At 33.5% G+C, this 26,419-nt stretch overlaps 4 protein-coding genes and 1 pseudogene across 4 annotated transcripts; all 5 read left to right on the top strand.

Moving 5' to 3' along the window:
* The first annotated feature begins 237 nt into the window (after positions 1-237).
* Positions 238-2,664, top strand: LOC130940816 (exocyst complex component EXO70B1). The gene has a single exon (XM_057869061.1). It carries the CDS (start codon positions 479-481, stop codon positions 2,408-2,410), a length of 1,932 nt encoding a protein of 643 aa, XP_057725044.1. The 5' UTR covers positions 238-478; the 3' UTR covers positions 2,411-2,664.
* Positions 2,665-4,029: 1,365 nt separating this feature from the next.
* LOC130942191 (uncharacterized) lies at positions 4,030-4,772 on the top strand. The gene has a single exon (XM_057870887.1). The coding sequence runs from the start codon at positions 4,182-4,184 to the stop codon at positions 4,770-4,772; it is 591 nt and encodes a 196-aa protein (XP_057726870.1). The 5' UTR covers positions 4,030-4,181.
* A 36-nt stretch (positions 4,773-4,808) lies between these two features.
* On the top strand, positions 4,809-6,253 carry LOC130939604 (exocyst complex component EXO70B1-like). Its single transcript, XM_057867697.1, has 2 exons — positions 4,809-5,309; positions 5,388-6,253. The coding sequence occupies exons 1-2, from the start codon at positions 4,809-4,811 to the stop codon at positions 6,207-6,209; spliced, it is 1,323 nt and encodes a 440-aa protein (XP_057723680.1). The 3' UTR covers positions 6,210-6,253.
* A 464-nt stretch (positions 6,254-6,717) lies between these two features.
* LOC130942190 (exocyst complex component EXO70B1-like) lies at positions 6,718-9,090 on the top strand (annotated as a pseudogene).
* A 6,039-nt stretch (positions 9,091-15,129) lies between these two features.
* On the top strand, positions 15,130-17,389 carry LOC130941975 (exocyst complex component EXO70B1-like). The gene is made up of 2 exons (XM_057870636.1): positions 15,130-15,537; positions 15,629-17,389. The coding sequence occupies exon 2, from the start codon at positions 15,650-15,652 to the stop codon at positions 17,378-17,380; it is 1,731 nt and encodes a 576-aa protein (XP_057726619.1). The 5' UTR covers positions 15,130-15,537; positions 15,629-15,649; the 3' UTR covers positions 17,381-17,389.
* The last annotated feature ends 9,030 nt before the right edge of the window (positions 17,390-26,419 follow it).

Below are 26,419 nucleotides of genomic sequence, written 5' to 3'. Positions count from 1 at the left end.
CCAATAAAAACACACAACCAATAGAAAATGGTAAATTTTATAGTGTTTATAATTTAGTATTTAATTTTTATTTAATTTATTTTTTATGATAATTTTTAAATATTTAATAATTATTTATTTTTATATTTTTAAAATTAAATTTTAATTTTTACCCTTTTTAATAAGTTAGATAAATATTTTTAGGCACAATAACAATCACCATTAAAAATTTGGAAAACAAAAAAACAAGAAACAAGATACCGCTCATCACGTTGTGCGCTCTCTCTCTACACTATCTTCTCTCTCGGTCTTTTCTCTCTCTCTCCTGTCTCCTTTCCTTTACAACCACCGCGTCCTTTCCCAACTATACCCTCACTACCCTCCACCTTTTCAACAAACCGCGTATTTCCAGGGGCAAACCCGTCATTCGAACTACCCCATTCTTCTTCTTGTACACCCTTTACTCTCTGTTGGAGCAAGTGATGCCCCGGCTAGAAGCATGGCTGAGAACAACGGGGAAGAGAAATTACTCGCTGTGGCGCGACACATAGCTAAGACGCTGGGCCACAACACCAACATGGCTGATGATATACTCCAAATATTCTCGAATTTCGATGGAAGGTTCTCGAAGGAGAATTTAGCAGACAAGGTTGCAGATGGTGATCCCAGGGCCTGCGCCGCACTTGATCATTCCCTGAAGTCCCTTGACCGTCGGATCTCACAGTTTGTGTCATCCGACCGTCCGATCTGGGCCGACTCAGCCGACGCTGTTGCTTTTCTTGATGCCGTTGACGAGCTCGTCGCCGCCGTCGCCGAGTGGTCGCAGCTCTCAACAGACAAGGCTTTTGGCGCGTGCCTCGCACGTGCCGAGGACATGCTGCAGCACGCCATGTTCCGACTCGAGGACGAGTTCCGGTCGCTCATGGAACGCGCTGGAGAGTCGTTTGACCTGACTCCGCCGTACCGAAACGGCGTCGAGTCGGTGGAGAATATTCCATTCGATTCGGAGGAAGAGGAGAACGAGCTGGAGACGGCGGTGAACGACGGAGCAGAAGAGGATCAGATCCCGGTGGCGCTGCCCGTAACGGACTACGACATCGTAATCGACGCGCTCCCCGCGGGGACGATCAACGACCTGCACGAGATCGCGCGGCGCATGGTGGCCGGAGGTTTTGGGAAAGAGTGCTCGCACGTATACAGCAGTTGCAGGAGGGAGTTCTTGGAGGAGAGTCTCTCACGATTAGGGTTACAGAAGCTGAGCATCGAGGAGGTTCACAAGATGCCATGGCAGGACCTCGAGGACGAGATCGAGAGGTGGATTAAGGCCTCCAACGTCTCCCTCAAAATCCTGTTCCCGAGTGAACGAAGACTATGCGACCGTGTATTCTTTGGATTCTCCGCCGCTGCTGACCTCTCCTTCATGGAGGTTTGCCGCGGATCTACAATTCAGCTTCTGAATTTCGCGGACGCTGTCGCTATCGGGAGCCGCTCGCCTGAGCGGCTGTTTAGGATCCTCGACGTGTTTGAAACTTTGCGTGACCTCATTCCGGAATTTGAAGCCCTGTTCTCGGATCAGTACAGCGTTTCGCTCAGGAACGAAGCAATTACTATTTGGAAGAGGTTGGGGGAAGCAATTAGGGGAATTTTCATGGAGCTGGAGAATCTAATTCGCCGCGATCCTGCTAAGGTTGGGGTTCCCGGTGGGGGCCTACATCCAATCACACGCTACGTGATGAACTACCTACGCGCTGCTTGCCGGTCACGGCAAACATTGGAGCAAGTTTTTGAAGACTATGGACATCCGTTGAAGGATTACCCTAAACTTGATGATAGAGTCGCACCCAATTCTTCACTCTCTGTGCAAATGGATTGGATAATGGAGCTGTTGGAGAGCAATTTGGAGGCAAAGTCCAAAATCTACAATGATCCTGCATTGTGCTATGTCTTCTTGATGAACAATGGGAGGTACATTGTTCAGAAGGCCAAAGATAGTGAATTGGGAACTCTCTTGGGCGACGATTGGATCCGAAAACATACCGCAAAAGTTAGGCAGTACCATGTGCAATACCAGAGGAGTTCGTGGAACAAAGTTCTGGGGATTTTAAAGCTTGATGGTAGTAGTAACGGGTCATTGGGGCCTAATGGTGCAGCAAAGTCAATGAAAGAGAAACTGAAAATGTTCAACACACAGTTTGAGCATTTATGCAGGGTTCAGTCTTCTTGGTTTGTTTTCGATGAGCAGCTTAGGGAAGAAATAAGAATTGCCCTGGAGAAGATCTTGTTGCCTGCGTACGGAAGCTTCATTGGAAGGTTCCATACGGAACTTGGCAAGAATGCTGATAAGTACGTTAAGTATGGAGTAGAGGACATTGAAGTAAAGCTCAACGATTTATTTCAGGGTAGCAGTGGATCAACTGGTAGCCGAAAGTGAAGGTAGGAGCTGCTAGTTGTTGTTGTTGTTGTGTGTATGTATTCGTAGTGTAAATTAGAGTACAGAGTTTTGGTTATCAGGTTAGTACCTAGACATCTGTAGCCTTCTGTTATAAATAGCACTGTATGATGTTCATTTATATACATTATCATTCTTCACTGATGAAAGTCATGTTGGATTGAACTGTAATCTGTATTCTGTTAGTTGTTAGCCATCAGAATTAAAATATTAAAATCTTAAATTTTTAGTTGTAACATCGAGGTGTTCTTGTTAGTTGCTGTGAATTTTCCATTTTCCTTACCTTTTATATTGCAGACGAAAATCCTATACATTATTGGCAATATATATTGTCCATGGTTGAATATCGTTAAGTTGTAATAATTTAGTGTCTTTGACAAATTTTTTCCAAAATCAAAGCATTGAAAAAATTTAAAAAATCTTTCCTTAAAAGTTATAATTTTAATATTTAAAAAAAAAAAGTGGTTTCTTTACTTAAAAAAAATGATTTAACATAATAAATAATTAAATCGCAATCAGGTTAAAAAAATGTTCACAAAACAGAAATATCAAAGAAACGAATACAAATTGAAGTTTAGTTTTGGAAAGAAAATTCGTATGAAATTGTGGATATAAAAATGATTTATCTACATAAATTAGCTCCAACTCTAAGCCTCTAACAGGGTGTAATGATGCTCGAGATGAGTTAAACTTAAAACAAAGAAACAAAACAATTAAATAGAAAATCTCTATTTCAATGAACCCAAAATTAAGTCTTGATAAGTTTTTGTATGTTTGCATGTATTACAAAAGAAATGACAGAGCTGCGTATTATCATTTAGGAAAATTTTTAAATATCCCTGAAACATCGATGTTCGAGTGAGTTTAAATAATTAAAATCATTAGAACACTAGTGTTCTAAGAATATTTGAAATTCTTCCTATAGTTTAACAGTGGATGCGGATAGTAAATTCCTTCCCAATAAAAATGCATAAACTATGGTCAAGAAGAAGATGACAAAACCGAGTTAAAGAAGACTTTTCCAAACGTGCGATTCCTCTTTCAAGTAAAAAAAAAAAATGTACTTTCATCGAGTCTAAAAATGCTGTTTCTGATTGTCTCTGAAATTAGTTGTAGGTTGTAACATGAACTTAGTTTCATAAAGAACATGACATCACTTGTGTCCATCCATGTTCCATGGTTTATGCATCTGGAGTTATGGAGAAATTCTTTGGTTTTGCTTCATCCATTGTTTGACTGCTCTGTTACCTCTGTTTTTTCCAAAGGTCATGTGGCGTTTCTGGTTTTGGCCATCACCTCTGTTTACTCATTGTATTTTGACAAAGAAATAATTACCTCCCTAGAAATCAATGAACTAGACTAGATTTTGGACTGTACTTTATTTATTAGTCAACTTAAGTCGGCTTAAGAAATTACCGAGAAGTAACAGAATTACCATTATATTTGTTTAATCAGCATGCCTTTGACTATTGAGACATGAAAAAATGAAAGGGGACAGGAAACATAAACTATGTAACATGCATATAAAATGACTATGGCCAAGAACAAGATGACAAAACTTAGTTGCAGCGTACTCTTCATGCCGGCAACTACTACTCCAAGTAAGAAATATATGTATTTAAAAATTATTTGTGTAACTTTCCTTTGAAGGTTTCTCTGTAAAGGGTAGTGCTACCTGAAATGGTCTATCTTGGTGTTTTGGAAAGACTAAAGAGCACTTGTTAGTTGTTACTTGGATTCTTTCATAGAGAATATGACACCTCTATCTGTCCGAATTCCAAGTTGGCTTATGCACCAAAAGCTATGGAGATTCCTTGGTTTTGCTTCATCCATAGTTGGATTACTCTGTTACGCTATTAGTACATCCTTCAACTTTCTATTCGGAAAATGGAACTTAGCGAAAATCTCTATTTACATTGTTTTCAGTCTTATAATCTGCCTTGCCACTTTCTTTGCCAAGGTATGGCAACACTCTGCAAGTCTCCGACTGAGAGCTCATATGACATTTTTAGTTCTGACCGTTACTTCTGTTTACTCATTCTTTTTCGATAAAACTGCGAATGGGAAACCGGATGCATATAGCATAGTTTCTTGTGCTTCTTTTGCTATAATGTGGTTTAGTTTGTCAAGACAAATTCATTTTGGATTTGAGGTAGACATGTTATATTTCTTTCTGGGAGTTCTCATAATACAACTGATGAAGATAAGATTCTTGTTGAGTATAGTTGCGATATGTTTCAGCTATTTCCTCATCATTCTACGATCCTCTCTAGATGCATCAACAGTCACAGAGAGTGAATATTTGGAACTCCATGACCAAAATCATGTGTCAATTCAAGTGTAATCTGATTCACAACAATCCAACATTCATAGAATCATCATGACAAAACTCATGGATTGTGTTGAGGCGCTTCAGAAGAGAAAAGCTGCACTAGTGCAAACCATTTTTGAGGAATACAATAATGCTACTAATAACACTATGTTGGTAACTGATTACAATTTCTTGCTTGATACGCTACCACAGGGAGTTGTAAATGACCTTCATGAAGCTGTCAAATCTGCAGTGGCTGTTGGATTTGTGAAGGAATGCTCTGATGCCTACATCGATTGCCGGAGGGAATTCTTGGAGGAGTGTCTAGCAAGATTGTTGGAGTTGGACACTGTCAAGATTGACCACCCTAACACACTACCAACTCCATATTTCATGGTTAAGAGATGGGCTGAAACTTGCAATGTTGCATTCAAAATACTGTTTCCATTCGAAAGACGACTCTGCGATCGTGTCTTCTTTTGGCTACGCTCAGTTTCTGATGTTTGTTTTGCAAATATTTGCCGGGAATCCACGACTCAGCTGTTAAATTTTGCTGATGCCTTTACAAGTGTGAGCTGTTCATTTGATCAAATATTCATCATTGTTCACATTTTTCCGGCATTGTGTGACCTGATTCCACACTTGCAGACATTGTTTTGTGATAGCCTCACTATGTTCTTGGTGATGGAAGCTATTACAATCCAGAACAACTTGAGAGAAGCAATAGAGGGTTTTTACACGGAGGTGAAGAATATCATTTTCCGTAGTAAGAAGGCTAAGTTTGTTTTTCCCAATGGCGGAATTCATCCATTAACAATGGATGTCCTGGCATATGTCGAGTTATTTTGCAAGAAATCCGAGCCATTTTTACAAAATTACGTGCAGGGTTCTGATAGAGCTGGAACATCGTTTTCATTCTCTGTGGAGATGGTTTCTATGTTGAAGATTTTAGAGAGAAAACTGAGAACTAAATCCAAGAACTACAAGGATCCTGCTTTGTGCTATTTCTTCATGATGATTAATAGAAGGTACATACAAAACTTTGTAAAGCAACGGCATTTCGTAACCCATTTGTGCAATGATTGGGTCCAAAATAATACACAGAAAGCTGAGGAAAACCTTGAGCTCTATTACAAAAGCTCATGGAACATGGTGGTTGATTATCTGAAGCTGTACAACGATGAGTCTTTGGTGCCTCCTGTTCCTGCTGAATCAATGAAAGAGAAACTTATTTTGTTCAATTCACACTTCAGGAAGATATGCACTCTTCAATCTACATGGTTTGTTGGTAAAGAGCAACTTAGGAAAGAAATAATAACATCCGTAGAGAACATGTTGCTTCCAGCATATGGAAACTTCATTGGGAAGTTCCATAATGTTCTTGCTGCAGATGCATATGAGTATATAGAGTACGGAATGTTTGATATACAAGCTCGACTTAACGGTTTATTTAGAGGAAGTATGAATTAGGAAGGTAGCAGAAAAAGAAACAAATAGAAAATTTGTATGAATGAGATCACAAAATCACTAGTATTGAATTGAAAAACATGCTTGTGTTAGATTTTATCAGGAAAAAAAAAGTTTAAAAAAAAAACAGCAAAGAAGTGAAATTTATTTGGTAATTCTTGGTTATTAAGTTATTCCCAAAAGAATTTCTAAGACTAACCATTTGGAACCACAGGCATAATCCACCCAGCCATGGTTGAACAAAAGTAAATTTCAAGTGTAAAGCATCTATCACAATAGTACAATTATCATCTAGATTTCAATGCATTAATTTGCAGGAATCTATATTGTAATAATAAGATTAGACAAACCCAAGTCAACTGAAGATGTTCCTGGAAGGGGATAGGAAAGTTACACTATGCAATCTATACATATAGAAATGACTATGGTCAAGCGCGTGATGACTAAACCGAGTTGAAGAAGTCTCTTCATACCTACAGCTCCTCCAAGTCAACAAAATATGTAGTGAAAATTTAATTGTGTAAACTCTTGGATGATATTTGCTCCGTGTCTCTGAAAACACTTGCTACTCACTTAGCTTCTTTCAGAGGATATGGTACCAGTGTCTGTCCGAATTCCAAGATGGCTTATGCATCCAAAGCTAAGGAGATTCGTTGGTGTGGTTTCATCCATAGTTAGACTGCTCTGTTATGCTCTCAGTACATCCTTCAATTTTCTATTCGGAAAATGGAACTGGTGAAAATCTCTATTTACATTGTTTTCAGTTTTATAATCTGCCTTGCCACTTACTTTCCCAAGGTATGGCAACACTCGGCTTGTCTCCGGTTTCGAGCGCATATAGCATTTTTAGTTCTGACTATTACTTCTGTTTACTCATTCTTTTTTGACAAAGCTGTGAATGGGAAACCAGATGCATATAGCATAGTCTCTTATGCTGCTTTTGCTATAATGTGCTCTAGTTTTCCAAGACAGATCCACGGCGGATTTGAAGTGGATCTGCTATATTTCTTTCTCGGAGTTTTTATTGTGCAACTGATGAAGATAAAAATATTGTTTGGTATTACTGGGGTCTGTTTCAGTTATTTTGTTATTATTCTTAGATCTTCTCTAAACCTCACATTAGAAGATGAACATTTTGATCCGTGTGATCAAAATCAAGTTGTCGTTCAAGTTGATTCGCAACAAGCCAATGATGATTGCAGTTTTATGATGGCACGGTTAAGTGCTTGTATAGAAAGGCATCAGCGGAGAAGCTATGGTATCATGGACAAAATTTTGGAGCAAGTGAGGGAATACGGTGAAGCCATTGATGTCCCTGGAAAGGTGATTGACCACAACTTGGTGTTTGATGCACTTGGGCCCGGAGCTATGGAGGATCTTCATTATGTTGCCAAGTCCACCATGGCTGCTGGTTTCGAAAAGGAGTTCTCCCATGCATATAGCAATTGCAGGAGGCAATGGTTAGAGATGTGCATATTGAGATTGTTGAAGCTTCGAGAGGATAGAGTTATTGACCCTCAAACAATGCCATCCATGGATTACATTATCAGTAGATGGATCATAGCTTCTGATGTTGCCCTAAGGATACTATTTCCCTCGGAAAGGCAAATCTGCAGTCGTGTCTTCTCTGGTTTACACTCTGCAGCGGATGCTTGCTTTGGACAAATTTGCTCTGAAGCAACAATTCAGCTGCTGAAATTCGCAGAGGCCTTCGTGGCTATTAGCCTTCCATCATGTCGGATGTTCCAAACCTTCCGCGTTTTTCTTGCATTGAACCAACTGATTCCAGACTTCCAGACATTGTTTTCTGATGGCCCCAGCATGTTCTTGGTGAATGAAGCTGTCACAACCCGGAACAAATTGAGAGAAGCAATCACAGGCTCTTACATGGATATGAAGAATTTGATTTTCCGTAGCAAGGAGGCTAAGTTAGTTCTTCCAAGTGGTGGGGTTCATCTAATTACCTACAATGTAATGACATATATCCTATTCTCACGGCAGTCGCAAAGGAAGCTTCAGCAGGCTTCGCTAGAATACCCGATGGATGCCGGAACCCAATCGAATAATATTTTGTTGTTGCAGTTATTAGAGAGAAAATTGAGAACCAACTCCAAGAAGTACAAGGACCCTGCTTTGGGCTATTTTTTCATGGTGAATAATAGGAGTTACATAGAAAACAAGGTAAAAGAGTGGGAGTTGGGAACCTTTTTGGGAGATCATTGGGGTCAAAATAACACTGCAAAAGTGAAGCAAAACCTTGAGCTATATTACAGAAGTTCTTGGAATAAGTTGCTAGACTATCTGAATCTAGACTACTATGGCGAGTCGCCGGCACCTGAGGTTGCCGCAGAGCCAATGAAGAATAAGCTGCTGTTGTTCAACATTCATTTCATGGAGACATGCGTTGCTCAATCTACATGGTCCGTCTTTGATGAGCAGCTAAGGGAAGAAATTAGGACTTCAATAAAAAACATGTTGCTGCCAGCATATGGAAACTTCATTGGGACGATGCGTAAAGTTCTTGGAATGAATGCTTATGAGTATATTAAGTATAGAATGTTTGACATTAAAGCTCGAATCGACGGTTTATTTTATGGAAGTATCATGAATCAATGAAGCATTGACAAAGAAAGAAGTAAAGGCAGAGCTTGTGTGAAGCATTATTAGATTGCAAAATTTTCGATAGCGAAGTGTACTACTTTCACATTGTATGGTTCCACATTATTAGAGCATGTGTATGGTTTGTAATAGTAGAAAATGTTCTTCCAATGTAGAAATAATTTTAGAGTTAACTAGAGTGAGACCGCACAATGTGCTAAGAGATAAATTAATTATAGGTGGCTATTCTAATGAAAATTTCATAATGGTTATTATATAAAAATATTTTATTTTGATTATGGATGATAAGTTGTAGGACTTAATTTTTATATGTTATAAAATTGTTACTTTTATTTAAAGTGTAGCCAAATAAATATGTTACACTTTTTAAATAAAAATTATCATGAAAAAATATTTTTAGCATTTTTATCTAAATAGTTGCCTTAATTATATTATATAATATATTTTAATATTATTTTTAAAAATTAATTAAATAATATGTAAAATAATATTAAATTTAAAGTATCTTATATTAAAAGTATTTTATAAAATATTTATTTAATAATTTGTATATAATTTTATATAATTATTCAATAAAAATATAATACAAATTAGATTATATATAGTTTATTGTTTTAGGAATTTGAATTTATTCATTTTCAATTTTATTATATTATAATTGTATAAATTTATATTTTTATTTGTTATTTTTATCATTTAAAAATAATTAAAAAATCAAAATCAAGTTTGACTTATCAAAGTTAATACTCAGATTAGACATAAGCTCAAAAGAACGCAGAAACCTCTTGTAATTCATGACTGTCTCTGTTTTCTGTGGGCAAAATAAAATTGTGTCATTTGCAAACTGGAGATACGACAACTCTATATTATCTCTCCCAACCAACAGTGGTGAGATGCATCCATTCCTCACTGCCTCACCCACCATCCTGTGCAAGACGTCAACGACAAGAACGAATAGAAAAGAAGAAAGAGGATCTTTTTGTCTAAGACATCTCTCCATCCTGAACGACTTAGATGGTGACCCATTAACCAACACCAACAACATGTTGTAGTCATACATGCTGTAGTAACCAAAAGAAAGAAAAAAAAAAGAGGAGGGACACGTGAAAAGCATGTGACCCACTTTAATTCCTCTTATTCCCTTCTGGAAGGCTTCCAAAGCCCTTCCCCTCCTTTTCTCAATCTCATCTCTCTCCTTCCTCATCTCTTTTATCTTCTTAATCTCTTCCATCTTCTTATATTTTCTTATTTCAATCATACACTTTCATCAAACTCACTTTTCTTCATCACATTTCCTTCTTCTTTTTTACTCTAACTTCATCAATCTAAATTTCATTTAGTACAACCCCAAATCATGGAGTTTTAACTTAATGAATGAAAAAAGTATTTAACCTTTGAGTTCCGGTTATTATTGAGGCTTCAAGGTAACTTTTTGACTCAATAATTAGCTATATTTCAAATTTTTGTCATCTCTATACTTGTGAGTATAGCAAAATTCGAAATTAGGATTTTTAGGTTAGAGAATTTGGGGTTTTTGTCAAAATGTATAAAATTATGTTAATTGACAATATTAGTAGCTCACAAACATCATTATTGTCATATTTTTAGAGTTGTAGAGTTATTGGACATCATTTGGTAGCTCGTTGGCGCGTTCAGAGTTGCTTCTAGTTCTTTGAAATCAAGTTGTGAGTGAATATTATAACTATAATTGTTTTTAAATATATTATTATCAATATTTTTGTTGAATCAATAATTTCGGAGTTTGAAAATATTTTATTATTGTGATTTTTGAATTTTTGAAATAAATATTGATTTGTGAAATTTACAATTTTATAAAAACACACACGAGACGATATTTATATATTTTGTAAAGCATACATGTTTTCTTATTTGATTTTATTAAATTTAAATTAAATTTTAGTATGCAATCTTATATATATTGATTTGCTATGGAATTTAGTAGTATGTTATAAGCATTAGAGATTTTTATAAGTGATTTGTTTGAATTGGTTTGGGAGACTCTGACTAGAAAACCGTAGTTAACGGCGATTATGACGTTAACCTAGATGCATCTGACTCATACCTCAGCTAGCAGGGGCGTTGCTAGCCTAACGTGTAGGCCACACATTGGATCTGTTGTACCGTACGGGCACACTAGAAAAAATGGCTACTCTTAGAGGTGGAGCCGCCCTAAGTGTGTAATATTCTATTTGATTTGACTTCTGGAATGAGAACTCCCATTTCAGTTCATTCTGCTTAATTATTTATCTATTTATTTGCATAATTAATTAATATGAATTCCTCGTCTTTGGAAAGAAATATAATTTTCATGGTAAAATTTGTATTGTCTCGTATGGGTTATAGATGTAATGTTTGCTCACTGAGTTACAAAACTCACCCCATTATATTCCCATGTTTTTCAGATATAGGAGTCATTCCAGGTTCCATTCCACCTGCCCCTCAGTAGATCTTAGTCATTTTCGTGAGCACTTCTTCTTTCCAAGGGCTAAATAATTATGTAATGGAACATTTGCTCAAAATTTAGATTATGTCAATGCTTCATATGCCATAGGCAGAATCCTCGTGTGGGTTATGTTATTTTGAATCTTGAACTGTTTAGATAGTAATTATAAGTTGGTTATGTAAGACTTATGGATTTAACTATATACTCTAGTTATCAACTTGATATATATATATGATGCGTATTTTGGATATATTTGGTTGTGGATATGGTTGGAATATGTTGTTGTTGTTGTCTTTAGAAATGGATGTTTATTATTGATACAGAGAGTTAATATTTATGTTGGTAATGTCATAGAAACAGAAGAGGTTCTGTCCGTTTTTCTGAAAATTTGGTCGTTTGACTTGTTGAGGGACTTGTCCCTTGAGCACCAGTCATTACTTGGTTCGGGCCATGACACTTGCCTTTACCCATGTCCTCCGTCTAAGGCCAAAATCCATTTTATGTAGGACAATATCTACAAAATTCTATCTCACTCTATCGTATGCTTTTTGAAAGTCTAGCTGATAATTGCTGCCTTCTTCTTGCACAACTTCAGCCATTTAACCGTCTCACAAGCAATAAGGGCACCATCATATATTTTTCGACTCTTTACAAATGCAGATTGAATCTCTCTCACTAAACCTGACATTACTAAGCGCATTCTTCTCACCAATATCTTCGATGTCACCTTATACACACAACCAATTATACTAATCAATCGGAAGTCTGTAATTTTTTTAACTCCACAAATTTTAAAACTAGTGTCACCCATATTATATTAGCATCTGTTGATAATCTCACACTTTGAAAGAATTGCAACACGGCTGCGGTAAATTCTTGGTAAATCTCACCCCAACATATATTTATTTTTACCTATATGTATTCGCATGTTTTGACTATTTTAACTTGTTTCTAGTCCGAAGTCCAAGTTGCCAAAATATTTCATAAATTTTACCAGGTCTTTTTGCCTTTTAAGAGCATGGGATAAGAAAGTAATAAATTATTTATTTACTTTTTTGCTATATGAAATTTTCATTTGTAATTGCTATTGTAGATCCTGGAAAGCTACAATAATAGGAGCTTATATCGTCCCTAATTTAGTTTTTAAAGATATGTAGAGGAAAGTTAATGTAGTGTAACTATATTTTAAGAAATACTCAGTGTACAAATAATTAATGTTCAATTAAATTTCTAACCGATTGTATGAGTGACTCATTTGACATGCTCCTTTGACCTCTGCACCGATAAACACAAATGGGTGCTGAAATATGGCAGTGGATGTTTCAATTTTTTTTAAATTATTTAATAATTATGATTTTTTATTATTTAATTTTTTTTATTTTATTTAAAAAGTGTGAGATAAAAGATCATATTTTACTAAACAATTAAGGCTGAAATGCAAATTAAATATTTAAAGGAGACTTTAAAATCTCATGAAGAAGATTATTAATGTTGCATTCTCTTATTAATTTAAAATTTTGGAATGAATAATTTCATAATATGATATCAAAATTTTATATCCAAAAAGTTTGAATTTTATTTTTGATAAATTCTAAAAGTGAAAAAAAATAGCATAAGACAAATTAAGAAGAAAAGATCTATATAAAAAATCAAACAAATTTAAAAGATATTTTTTCTATCAACTTAAATTTTTAAAATGAATAATTTTATAATAAAAATAAAAACAAATGAAAGAATACGAAAAATTCTAATTTATTTTTAAAAAAGAGATAAAATTAAAATTTAAAAAGTTGAATAATAATATTTTTTAAAATATTATTATTAAAATTTTAGTTTCTAATTTTTAAAATTTTAATTTTTTTTGTATTTTTATTATTTTTTAGAAGTCTCTAACTATAGAACATGATGCTGAACCTCAATTCCTCCATTTCAATTTTAATTTCTGCAAACAAATGTAGCCTTTGGGTCCTCAAAGGTTACCTCTGCCTCTGCTCAGAGTCATCTTGTTATCTTTGCGACCAAGTTCTAGACGTGGTTCAATTCATGCAAGACTACAGCGTGCAGCACTCTTGGACCATGTCATTCTCCATTGACATCAACTCTTGTTGTGGCATGAGTTTCCTGGACTGGTACAGACCTATCGTCTTCAATATTAACGGCGATATGTGTCTCAAGGATGGCTCTTCCAACGTTTCTTCCAACATGCAAGCTATTCCCCATGTCTAGACTTTAGAGCTTTGTTTCCAAATACATTATTAATCCCATTGACACCTCTAGTGTTACACATCAACACTGACATCTCTAGTATTGCATAAAAATGACAGCAGAAAATGTTAAAAAAACGTGACGGAGTCAACACTTTAAATTTTATTTTTATATTATTAGAATATAAATTTAAAATTTATAATTTAAAATTAATATTTAGGTGTTAGTAAAAAATAATAAATTGTATTTGCTATGTAATATTACTTGATTATTAAATACTTTGATATATTTAACTAGCGTTAATATTTTAACTATTAATTTTATAAAAAAACATCTTTATGTAAATAGTAATTTTAATAATTTATACATATATATTGTTAGATATGTAGAATTTATACATCTTCTCTTGTTAATTTAAATTGATAGAATAATTAGTTTTATACCATATATAAGTATGATTTTTTTCCTTTTTAAAAAATTGAATTATTTATTTTTATGAAATTTTTTATATTATTTTAATACAATTTTTGTATTTTCTTTACAAAATTTATGTATTTTTTTATTCATTAAAAAATAAAAAACCAAAATAAAGATTAAAAAGTAAAACTTAATTAAAATTTGTCAAAAAAAACAATTGTTCATGTAATTTTTTATATAATTATTTTATTAAGATCAACATTTTTAATCAGAAAAATATACCAATGTACTTAATTTATAGCCATTCATCATTAAACTGCAATTTTTATTTAATTTTATCTATTTGATATTTTTACCCCTAGGTAATATCTCAAATAATACATATTGAAGTGCTTAAACTTACCCTTATAATCTTATATTATCAACTTGATTTGCTTTCAAGTCTACTTTGGAACAGCAGGCTAATTTGAATTGAAGTGTTAAAAATTTGCTGATAGCTTACTGTCAATTAGAACAACTTTAGCGAGTTTTGCTAGTTCTTGTTCTGACACAAGAGCAATAGCAACTCATCTTTAGCATTGGTGGAGGGATTAAAGAGTAAAGTGACAATTAGATGTTTAAAAATGTTAATTTTAGATTAATGAGTTTTAAAAAAAATATTAATTACATTTTTTAAGATAATAAATAGTAGATATGTATATTCTTTTGGTAATGAATAGTACAAAATGAAATTGAATTGTTTAATTATTTCGTTATTTATAATGGTGTATGTTTTGATATTGTCATATAAATAAAAAAATAATATAGTTTTGGACAATAAAATATTTATTATCTTTTAAATTTTTATATATTATTTATCAACTGTTCTATTTATCATAAATTCTATCAAAATAAGTGAAATTTCGTTCTAAAAATTATTATTTATATGACTATCTTTCATAAATAAACATATCAAAAAGACATTATATATTGATGAATTGATAAAAAAACATTATAAATTTATTATTTATTATCTTTAAATACCAAATTAATATATTTTTTTTAAGAATTAATTAGCCTAAAATAAAAATCTTTAAAAATTTAATTCTCACTTCACTCCATGAAATTTGTCCTAATACGTGTCCCAATGCAACAACCAAAATAGGATAAGTGTTTTATTGACTAACGAGTCAATCAGTCGCGCAAACTCATCACTTTCATTTGTTCATTACACTGGAATTTTTCAATGTGAAGCGGGGAAGTATAAGAGGATCAAACATACGCGTAAACTCCATTCTTGCCAAGAACAAACAATATAAGTTGGGTTCGACATTTTTCAAGCTCAAAACTACACTCATCACCATTGCCACTGCTTTTACCCAAATAAGCAGTCTGACACCAATTCTTATTTTTGCAGTACCGGAACTTTTTGGGAATTTGGTTCCTAGGGACTCTTCCTCTGCTGACAATTTCTTTTTCTCATAATCTCACTACATTTCAGAATGAACATGATGCTTAGGCCCCTGCTCATCCAAATTCAAAGCTACCTCATGCAGCCACGTGTATGGAGATTATTGGGTTCCGCATCAGCGCTTATTGGACTCATATCCTACGCTCTCAGCTCCCCCTTCTCCCAACTCTTTGGAGGTTGGACCTTATTCAAAATCTTTGCTTATAGCATCTTCAGTATCATCATTTGTCTCATGATTTGTTTGCAAAATTATGGCAACAACTAAAGGGCCTCAGCTCTGAAGCTCACATGGCGTTCTTCGTTTTGACCATCACCTCCGTCTATTCCTACTTTTCTGATAAAGCGATGAAAGGGAAACCAGATGCTTATAGCGTAACATCCTATGCTGCTTTTGCCGTTACATCGCTTAGCTTGCAAAGGCAGAGTGAGTCTCACTTTGGATTTGAAGTTGATTTGCTCTATTTCTTCTTAGGATGTGTGATAGTACGATTCATGAAGATAGATTTGTGGTTAGGATTTGTTGGAATTGGTTTCAGTTATTCCTTAATAATTCTTCGTTCGTCTTTAGATGCACCGGCACAAAACCGGCATCAAACATTCCATGATCAGCAGCATCTTGTTGTTGAAGTGAGTATGAATCCATTACAAGTCGACAATAGTATTAGTATGCTTCAAGAGGCTCCACAGACGGGTCTAGAAGCGAAGCACCTGCCGAGTATGGAGGAGCGTCTGTGGGCTGATTTGGCTGTTGTGAACATGCTTAAGTGCAATTTGAACAATTACCTTCAAGATAAGGTTGATCGGATTCCGGAGGTCCTAGTGAGTGATCATAACTTCCTCATTGATGAGATTCCATCGCAAGTACTTATTGACCTTCATGTAAGCGTAGGTACGATGATTGTAACTGGGTTAGAGAAGGAGTGTGTGGACCAATACTGCAGTTGGAGGAGAGAGTTCGTACAATTGGCGGAGAAGGAGCTTTGGACGCAAGAAATCGACGAGAAGAGGAGAATTAAGAGTTGGATTAAAGCTTCCAATGTTTCTCTCAAGATACTGTTTCCTAATGAAAGAAGACTCTGTGATCGCATCTTCTTGGGGTTTCCATATCTTGCGGATTTTTCTTTCGCGCAGATTTGCAATGAATTCACCACTAATCTGCTTGATTTCGCCAATGGTTTTGCTAATGGTAGCCATATGCTGAATCTTTTGCCCAGTGTCCTCCAAGTGTTCGGTGTATTGCATGAACTAATTCCAGAATTTGAGTCACTGTTTTTGGACCAATTCAGTGTATCGCTTAGGACCGAAGCAGCCACAACCGGAAGGAGACTAAGGGAAGCAATCAACGGGATGTTCATGCAGCTTGAGAAGTTGATAAAATGTGATACATCGCAAGCAGCTTGTCCTGGAGGTATTTGCCCTGTTACCGTTGAAGTGATGAACCATGTTAACGCTGTTGGAGAGTTTGGGTCTTCTTGGCTTTCTGCGGAGGTAACTAGAATAATTGCAATGTTGGAAAGCCATCTGGAAGCTAAGTCCAAACATTACAGCAACCCTGCTTTGGGCTCTGTTTTCTTGATAAATAATGGGAGGTACATTGAAAAGAAGGCAAAACAGTACCAATTGGATAAGATTTTGGGCAATCATTGGATCCGACAAAGGACTGCTAAAGTCCGAGAAAACTGTGAACACTACAGAAGAAGCTCGTGGGAAGAGGTTTTAGGGTTTTTGAAACTTGGCATGCCTAACGTTGAAGAAGCAGAGTCAATGAAAAAGAAGCTCAATCTGTTCAACTTGCGGTTTAAGGAGATATGGATGGATCAGAGTGCATGGTTTATCCATGATGAAGAGCTAAAGGAAGAGATAATAATACCGCTGGGAAAGATCATGTCTCATACCTATGGATTGTTCATTTGGGGTTTCAAGAGCATGCTTGGTAGGGATGCTGACGAGTGTATCAAGTATTCAGTTTTAGACATTGATGACCTTCTGAAGAATTTGTTTAGCTGGAGAGATGAATAACTAGCAGAATTGCCTATTAAATCAAAAGTGTAAATTAGGCACAAGATTCAATATGAAAAAATAATATACAAATATTAGAGAAATGATTGGTTTGTTTATTGTGAAAGTATTTATAAATAAAAAATATTATATTTACATTAAAATTAGCTGCTAAAATTAATCCTTAATATATTTGTCTATAAATATATATGTTGTTAAATTTATTTTTAATATATATTTATATTTTAATATATATTTTATATTAGTGACTATTTTTAATATGATTATCAATAAATATTAGAGTTGAAATATCAAAAACAAATTTTATTTTTGTTTGTTTAGAAATTTAAAATATGTAATGTTTAAGAAAAATATAAAAAATAACTTTAATTTCAATTAATTTTTTAAAATATTTATTTTTCCGGCATCAAATTTATTAAGGACTAATATAAAACCTACTAATGAATCTAGACTCGTAACCATCTAAGAATAATAGGAATCTGACCAAAAGGATAAAATAAGAGTAAATAATCAAATTAGTCTCTCAAAGATTACGCGATCTCTAAATTTGGTCTTCGAAAGATTTTTTAATTAAATTCATCCCCAAAAAATTTTAGTTTAGTCACGTTAGTCGGCAAAAAAATTTTGATATGGAAGTAAAATAAGTGATATACTTTAACATGGTAATTTTTGGTGTTTTTTAAAATTGTGGGAGTACACAAATCGGACCCTCCGATTTGTGTTGAAAAAGTTGAAAAAAATTTCAGAATACACAAATCGGACGGTCCGATTTGTGTTAAAAAATTGAAAAGACTCAGAGTACACAACTCGGACCATGCGAGTTCTTTGGTCATGAAATTTTGCTTCACAAATCGCATGGTCCGATTTGCAGCAGATGGAATTTGAAATTTGAAACATGGAATTCGGACCCTCCGTTTTGTTTGTTCTGGGTAATTTTTTTTACATCCGGAGGGACACAACTCGCAGGATCCGAGTTCTGCTTCCTCTGATCTCACAACGAGGTGAAGCACCCCTCCTCCCCATACTCGAGTCTAACACTTCCTTTGGTTCCATATTCAAATTAAAAACTCCATGTTAGTCCTTCCGTCACTTTCTACATTAACAGCATTAATGAAAAGTAACGTGGCACGTTAAGTTACCTGTCAACACATCCATCTACATCCTAATTGGCAGCTAGCACAACATCTTTATAAAATCTAGTCGAATTAGTCCCTAAAGGACAAACTCTAATCCCAAAATATTACATATATATCCCCTTCCTATATAGTGTAGTTGCAGCGGTTCAGATGACAAAATTTGAGGTTGCCGGCATGATGGTTCGTGAATATGGAGATCGCAGTGGTGGAACTAATCAACTTTTAGCTATTGAAAATGTTTAAGCAACTAGAACGGAATTCTAATCCTTAAAATGATTTTCAATTTCTACCAAGAAACAACAATAAGAAACAGAATTTAACAATGGCACAATCTTAAAAAGAAATTCAGTAGCAGAAAAAATAAATAAAAAAACTTCCCTTCCACAAAGTTGCAAACAACAAAACAAACATTAAACATAAACAATAATAAGAGAAAGTGCTCCTTTAATATTCAGAAAAAACAGAATTCTTAATCAATTTTCATGAATCAACAAAAAGCATAATCCTAACCCTACAAATGATTTCCAATTCCAACAAAAAACGCTAATAAGAAATAAATTTTCTCAACGGAACAATCTTAAAAACAAGTTTAATAACCAAAACAAAATAAAACCTTAAACAACGACAAAAATAGCCGTCGGTCACGTGTTCAAACACTGCGAAGCCACTCCTCAATGGCGAACTTGCGAACACGCTGCGCCGGATACTTCAATTGGCAACGATGATGAAGGCTTCTTCGTCTTCTCCTCAGCGACGTCAAAAATGAAATGAGAGCGAGAGTCTTGTGAGAGAAAACAAGGATGTCGCACCAGATGCTTCAATCGGCGACGACGATAAAGACTTCTTCGTCTTCTCCTTAGCGATGTCGAAAAAAGTGAGAGGAAAAGTCTTGTGAGAAAAATAGGGACGCCGCAGCGGATGCTTCACTCGACAACAAGGATGAAGACTTCTTCATCTTCTCAGCGACGTGGAAAAGGGAGGAGGGGGAGACTCTTCGTCTTGTGTGTTATTGTGATTTGTGAGTGAATGGAAGTGAGAGATATCAAATCGACGGAATTTCAATCACTGCCCCCTCACCCTTAAAAATGACGGCGTTTTAATGTTGATATATCTCTTAACGTGTCGTGTCACTTTTCATTAACGTCGTTAATATAGTAAGTGATGGAAGGATTAACGTGACTAAACTAAAATCTTTTAGGAATGAATTTAACTAAAAAAACTCTTCCGGGGACCAAATTGAAGATCGCGTGATCTTTTAGAGACTAATTTAACTATTTACTCGATAAAATAATAAGGGGGAGGGACCAAGTAAAAAAAATATTCCATTACTTATTACATAGTGTAGTTAGTATGAAATCAAGAAAATGAGAAGATGTGTAGATATGCATATTCTCTAAAATTTCCAAAGATGAAAGAAAAAGATAACTTTCTGACACTACTAGCTACTAGGCTCCAAATAGCCACTCTACAAGAAGAAGACTCTTTCATACCTGCAAATGCTCCTCTGAGTCAATAAAATATGCAGTTTAAAATGTTTGCTCTTTGTTTCTGAAAACACTTGTTACTCATTCAGCGGGTTTCAGTAAGAATATGGTACCTGTGTTTGTCCAAATTTCATGATGGCTTATGCATCTAAGCTATGGAGATTCCTTGGTACTTCATCCATTGTTGGAGTGCTCTGTTATGCTCTCAGCATCTCCTTCAATTTTCTATTTGGACAATGGAACTTGGTGAAAATCTCTATGTACATTGTTCTCAGGGTTATAATCTGCCTTGCTACTTTGTCAATGTATGGCCCTGGAAAGGTTATTGACCACAACTTGGTGGTTGATGCAGTTGGACCTGGAGCTATGGAGAATCTGCATGATGTTGTCAAAGAATAAACAATGATTAAATTAATCTCTCAAAGAATAAACCAAATTAATTAAAGTATTTTTTATATCATGTCTACTTGCCTAAAAACATGCTAGGTTGCTGTTAACATTTTACTTGGCTTTTGTTAACAGAGTAATTGGTCAAGTGACAGAAAAAAAAGTTTAATTTACGCTAATTTGATCCTTAAAGATACAAGGACCAATTATGAGATTATTTTGAAAATTCCACTAGGAACCAACAAAGAATGCAGCAAATTGCATTTAATTAGTAATTGTTTTAGAAAAAATATGAATTTAAATTATAATAAAAAATGTTCAAAATTTAATAAAAAAAATATTTAAAATAAAAAATCTATATCTAAATAATAATAAACATCTAAAATTATTGTAAAATTATTTTAAAAATTCAAAAATTTATTTTAAACAATCAAAATCATTTTAGAAATTTTAAAATTCATTAAAAAAATCTAAAATTCATTTAAAATTTTAAAATTATCTTAAAAATTTTAAAATTCATTTTAAAAATTCTAAAATCATTTTAAAAATTATTTAAAAAATTTCTAATAAAAAGAAACATATGAAATATAACAAAAAGAAGTATCCAAAATCTAACAAAAAATAAATATCTAAAATTATTTTAGAAATTTTAAAATCTAACAAAACGAGATATCTAAAAAATATTAAAAAAGACCATCTGAAAACAAAAATAATATTTAAAAGTGTTAAAATTAATTCAAAATTCAAAACAGAGAAATATCCAAAATATAAAAAGAATAAACATCTGAAACTTAAGAAAAAGAAATATCTAAAACAATAAAAAGAATAATTCAAAATCAAATAAAAAAAGAGAGGTGGAGAATGTGACGAGAGGATTCAAATGGTTATAGTGCGTTCGAAGGCAGAAGAACACCGCGTGTTTTGCATCGCTAGAGGATGAAAAAGGAGGAGGAGACTATGCCGTGCGTTCTTGCGCGAGAAGATGGAAAAAGCGAATCACGTAGGTGGGAGAGGAGAAGCAACATCCCAGTAGGAGAGATAAGGAATGGCATTACGTCGTTTTTTATGAAAGGAGGTTTATAAGTTTTCTTAATTTTTGAGGGCAAAAGTAATTTTTTAAAATTTAAAATTTGACATTTAATGACTTTTTTAATTTAATAATTGGTTGTAATTGACTTAATCACTAGTTAGTTTGTTAGATCTTTTATTTTAATTATTTTTATCTCAATAAACCTAGTAAAAAATGAAGAAATATATTTAATAGATAATATTAGTCATTTTTATTATAAAATTAATTTTTATTATATAAAAAGTTTAAGATTTAGAATATAAATTTAGAATTTAAAATTTAGAATAAAAAATAATTGATATTAATTAAAAATGACTTTTTAATTGAATTTATAAAAATAAACCAAATTAATTAAAGTATTTTTTATATCATGTCTACTTGCCAAAAAACATGCTAGGTTGCTGTTAACATTTTACTTAGCTTTTTTGTTAAGAGTAATTGGTAAAGTGACGGAAAGAAAAGCGTAATTTATACTAATTTGATCCTTAAAGATAGAAGGATCAATTATGAGATTATTTTAAAAATTTTAGTAGGAACCAACAAAGAATGCACCGAATTGTAATTAATTAATAATTTTTTTAGAAAAATATGAATTTAAATTATCATAATAAATATTTAGAATTTAATGATAAAAATATTTATAATTTTAAAAAAATATATCTAAACTCTAATAATAACAAATATTTAAAATCATTGTAAAATCATTTTAAAAGTTCTAATATTTATTTTAGACAATCAAAATTATTTTAGAAATTTTAAAATTTATTTAAAAAAATTTTAATAAAAAAATTCGAAACATAACAAAAAGAAAAATTCAAAATTTAACAAAAAAGATATATCCAAAATCATTTTAGAAATTTTAAAATCTAACATAATAAGATATCCAAAAAATATTAAAAAAAACCATCCGAAAACAAAAAATATTTAAAAATGTTAAAAATTAATCCAAAATCCAAAACAGAGAAACATCCAAAATATAAAAAGAATAAACATCTAAAATTAAGAAAACGAAACATCTAAAACAATAAAAATAATAATCCAAAATCAAATAGAAGAAGAGGGGTAAAAGATGCGACGAGAAGATTCAAATGGTTATAATGCGTTTGGATGCAGAAGAGAGAGAGGAACATGCGTTCGAATGCAGAAAAGCACCGTATGTTTTGCACCTGTGGATGATGAAGAAGAAAGGGGAAGTCGTGCCGTGCATTCTTGCGCGAGGAGATGGAGGAGGCAAATCACGCATGTTAGAGAAGAGAAGCAACTTCGCAGTAGGAGAAACGAGAAATGGTGCTACGTCATTTCTTATGAAAGGAAGTTTGCAAGTTTTCTTAAATTTTGAGAACAAAAATAACTTTTTAAAATTTATAACCTGAATTTAATGGCCTTCTTTTTTTAATTTAGTTTGTTGTAATTCACTGTACCACTAGTTAGTTTGCTAGATTCTTTTTTATTTTAATTGTGCTTATCTCAATGAACCTAGTAAATAATGAAGAAATATATTTAATAGCCAATATCACTCATTTTTATTATAAAATTAATTTTTATTTTATAAAAAGTTTAAGATTTAGAATATAAATTTAGAATTTAAAATTTAAAATAAAAAAATAATTAATATTAATTAAAAAATAACTTTTTAATTGAATTTATATAAAAATTGTTTAACTTGGCCCTCACTTGCACGTTGAGCAAGATCTCTTACTAGTTTATTTTTATTTTTTCAAAGGTTGTGCAAAATGAGAGCTAATTACAAGTTTTATTTTCAAAGTTGTTAAGATTGACTATGATTAATATTTTGAGAGTATTACTTTTAATACATATAAAAGATAACTTAATTTTAAGCTAAAATTTATATTAAAATTAACAAATAAAAGAAAATCAATTTTAATTTAATAAAATAGTATTATTTTAATAGAAAATTAATAAAATTTTATTATTTGTATAATTATTTTATTAAAATAATTATAAATAATATAAAATTTAAATTAAATTGAAATGAAGTATTAGATAGATAAGCTTTACATTTAATTTTAAATTACTATCGCGTATGATTTTACAATATTAAGTAGGGGTATTTATAGATCGGATCCGATCCGCATATCCGCGGTATTTATCCGAATCTAATCCGAAAATTGCAGATATAGATCCGATTCGCAAGGCTATCGGATCGGATCACTTATAGGATCAAATTGCGGATTTTATGTAGGTATCCGCATATTCGATCCGCATATTTGCGGATCCATAAAAATAAATAAATAAATAAATAAATAAGTAAATATTTTTTTATATTTTATTTCAACTAATAATTATCATATATGTTGTATTATTTTAATTTTATTATTTAAAAAAATATGATTAATATTATTTTAGGGTAAACATATTTAAAAGAGTAGCAAAAAGGAATTTTATTAATAATTTTTAATAAATTTAAAATATTTTTTATATTTTGCGAATATATCCGATATTCAATTCGATTCAATTGGTAAATGTCCAAATTTGATCAGATCAGATCCAAGTTTAAAAATTATAGATATTATATCCAAATGATTTTAGTGCGAATTAAATCAAAAGTTTAGTCATATCCGATTTGATATGATCCACGTTTACCCCTTTATTAACATAATACTTTACAAGGCTCAAAAGGAAAATAAGAAGAAAGTTAGCTTTTGCTTGGTTCAAAACCAAATCTACTAATTGCAACAGTGGGAAATGAATTTTTTTAATTTTTTTTAATTATTTAATAAAATATAATTTTTCATTTTACGTTTTTCAAATAAAACAAAAAAAATGTGAAAAAAATTTTAAATAATAAAAAAATCATTAAAAATTGAAAAAATTCACTATCACTATAGTATATAGAAATTGGAATTGAAGTGTTGATAAATATCTATTTTTCATGATCAATGAATTATAATTTAAATGAAATAATTTTTATTTTTATTTAAAAATTTTAGATTTAAATTTCATTCTTAATTTTTAAAAAAATATATTTTTATTTTTTATATTAAATTAAAAATAATATATTTTTAGATTATAAATTGTTAGAATGTTATTTTTAAATATAATATTGATGGAAGCTTCTAGCATGAAGAAAGTATTTTAAGGTCTTTAATAGACTATGATAAATCAAAATATGTAAAAAATACAAAGGTTATTTTAAAATATGATAAACAACTAATTAACCTTATTCATGTGAAGAATAATAATGTAGTCCCCATGTAACGAATATAATACACTTATTAGAAAAAAATGAGCGGTAGAGAGAGAAAGAGAGAGTGGGTGGGAAACACAGGGAGGGGTAGATCTAGGAACCATGGTAATGATTCTAGGGTTTGGAACAGAGAAGAGTATCGGCTATTGGAACATGAGTCCTATTCGGTCTTTGTGAGCAACCTTCCTACAGACATATCAAAGAGTGAGTTATTCCACCTGTTCAATTGGACAAGACGCATCAATGATATATATTTATCCCGAAAACAGAAGAGTGGTAATATATACATTTTTGCTTTCATTCGCTATACAACGAAAGGAGGGGCGTTGAAAGCGATTTCGAAAATGAATCGAATGAGATTGAGAGGAAATGTCGTCTTTGTTGGAGAGGCTAAGTACAGAAGAACGCCGGAACCAGCATACGTACCTCTAGGACTAAGAGGAGATGGCACCAAACACAATACCACTCACAAACCACATAGAGAGGCATACCCGAATGATGCTGCGACAGATGGTCGGACTCCACGAATGGAAACATGCGAGAAGGACCCGCATGGCAATAGTTGGACGAAGATGATGGAAGTAGAAGTGGCACAGGATAATCTGGAATGGCTGCAGCGAAGTCTCGTTGGGGGCACGACGAAGCCCATTAATTTTGGATCTCTGAAGGAAGTTGTCGCAAAGAACCTTCCTAATGTCATCCAGGTTAGGGAAATGGGAGCTTACAAAGCTCTTCTGACTTTTGATAGTGCTGTGCATGCTGAAGAAACATACACCTTGAACATGAATGGCCTACTACGATTGTTCCACAATGTATGGAGGTGGGAAGAGGCGGAACATAGTAAAACTCGTAGGGTGTAGTTTGAATGCTTTGGGGTTCCGTTGCACGCCTGGTCTGTCAATACTTTCACCACGATAGGATGCCAGTGGGGGGAAGTAGTTAGGTGTGCTCGGGAGATAGAATTGTGCGATTCTTTCACAGTAGGTCACGTCCAGATTGATACGTGCATAATGGAGGTCATTAAAGAATGGATCCATATAACAATGGGTTCTGGGGTTTTGATGTGTTAGTAAAAGAAGTAGGACATGAGGCATGCAATTTGCAGTGTACAAAGAGCCTGAGTAATGAAGCTATAATAACCGGGAATACAAGTAACTCTGACAACACGAATACAAGCTTAGGATTGGGGATGAAGCAGGGCCAGCAAGCAGGGCTGGCGCAGGAGTTTGATCAAGGCAAAGACATGCTAATGCAGGTTACCCGGGAAGAGGACGGAGACAAGGGTAGAAATGTGATTCCAGTGGCAATTTTGAATGAATGGGTTGCTGTCAGTAACTATGAAAATCACTGGAATCTTGGAACGGATCAATCAATTAATGAGGATAATCAAGGTGTCGCTGATTTTGTGGAAGAAACGGTTATGAGTGATGTGGCTGATTCAGAGAGGACAAGGTCTTATGATTATAATGGGTTGAAAGTGGGATCCAATAAGGGGAAACAAAAAGAGACTACCAACTACTTAGAAGGGGCCTGCCAAAACAACAATTTGGATCAAAAGCACCAATTCATGCTGGGCCTGGCCTCAAGTGAAGAGAGCGTCCAACATATTGGGCCTGTGCTGGAGCAGCCGGGTCGGGTTCGGTGCGGCTCGCTGAGGCGCAGTGCTGAACATGTTCGCAACCGTCACAACAATGGGATTCCCCTTCGGGATGAGAACGTCGTGATATCTGAGGCTGACCGGGGGGAACGTGGACG

The sequence above is a fragment of the Arachis stenosperma genome, chromosome 7 (assembly GCF_014773155.1).
Source record: "Arachis stenosperma cultivar V10309 chromosome 7, arast.V10309.gnm1.PFL2, whole genome shotgun sequence".
In the NCBI taxonomy this organism is placed as follows: domain Eukaryota; kingdom Viridiplantae; phylum Streptophyta; class Magnoliopsida; order Fabales; family Fabaceae; genus Arachis; species Arachis stenosperma.
This window is presented reverse-complemented; position numbering and strand designations above follow the sequence as displayed.

What these genes read in the sequence shown, in the direction of transcription:
- LOC130939604 (XM_057867697.1), top strand. Translation starts at nt 4,809, where the DNA reads ATGACAAAACTCATGGATTGTGTTGAGGCGCTTCAGAAGAGAAAAGCT. An exon ending in TTGCTGATGCCTTTACAAGT is followed by an intron (nt 5,310 to 5,387) that starts GTGAGCTGTTCA and finishes CCACACTTGCAG; the next exon opens with ACATTGTTTTGTGATAGCCT.
- LOC130942191 (XM_057870887.1), top strand. Translation starts at nt 4,182, where the DNA reads ATGACACCTCTATCTGTCCGAATTCCAAGTTGGCTTATGCACCAAAAG.
- LOC130940816 (XM_057869061.1), top strand. Translation starts at nt 479, where the DNA reads ATGGCTGAGAACAACGGGGAAGAGAAATTACTCGCTGTGGCGCGACAC.
- LOC130941975 (XM_057870636.1), top strand. Translation starts at nt 15,650, where the DNA reads ATGGCGTTCTTCGTTTTGACCATCACCTCCGTCTATTCCTACTTTTCT.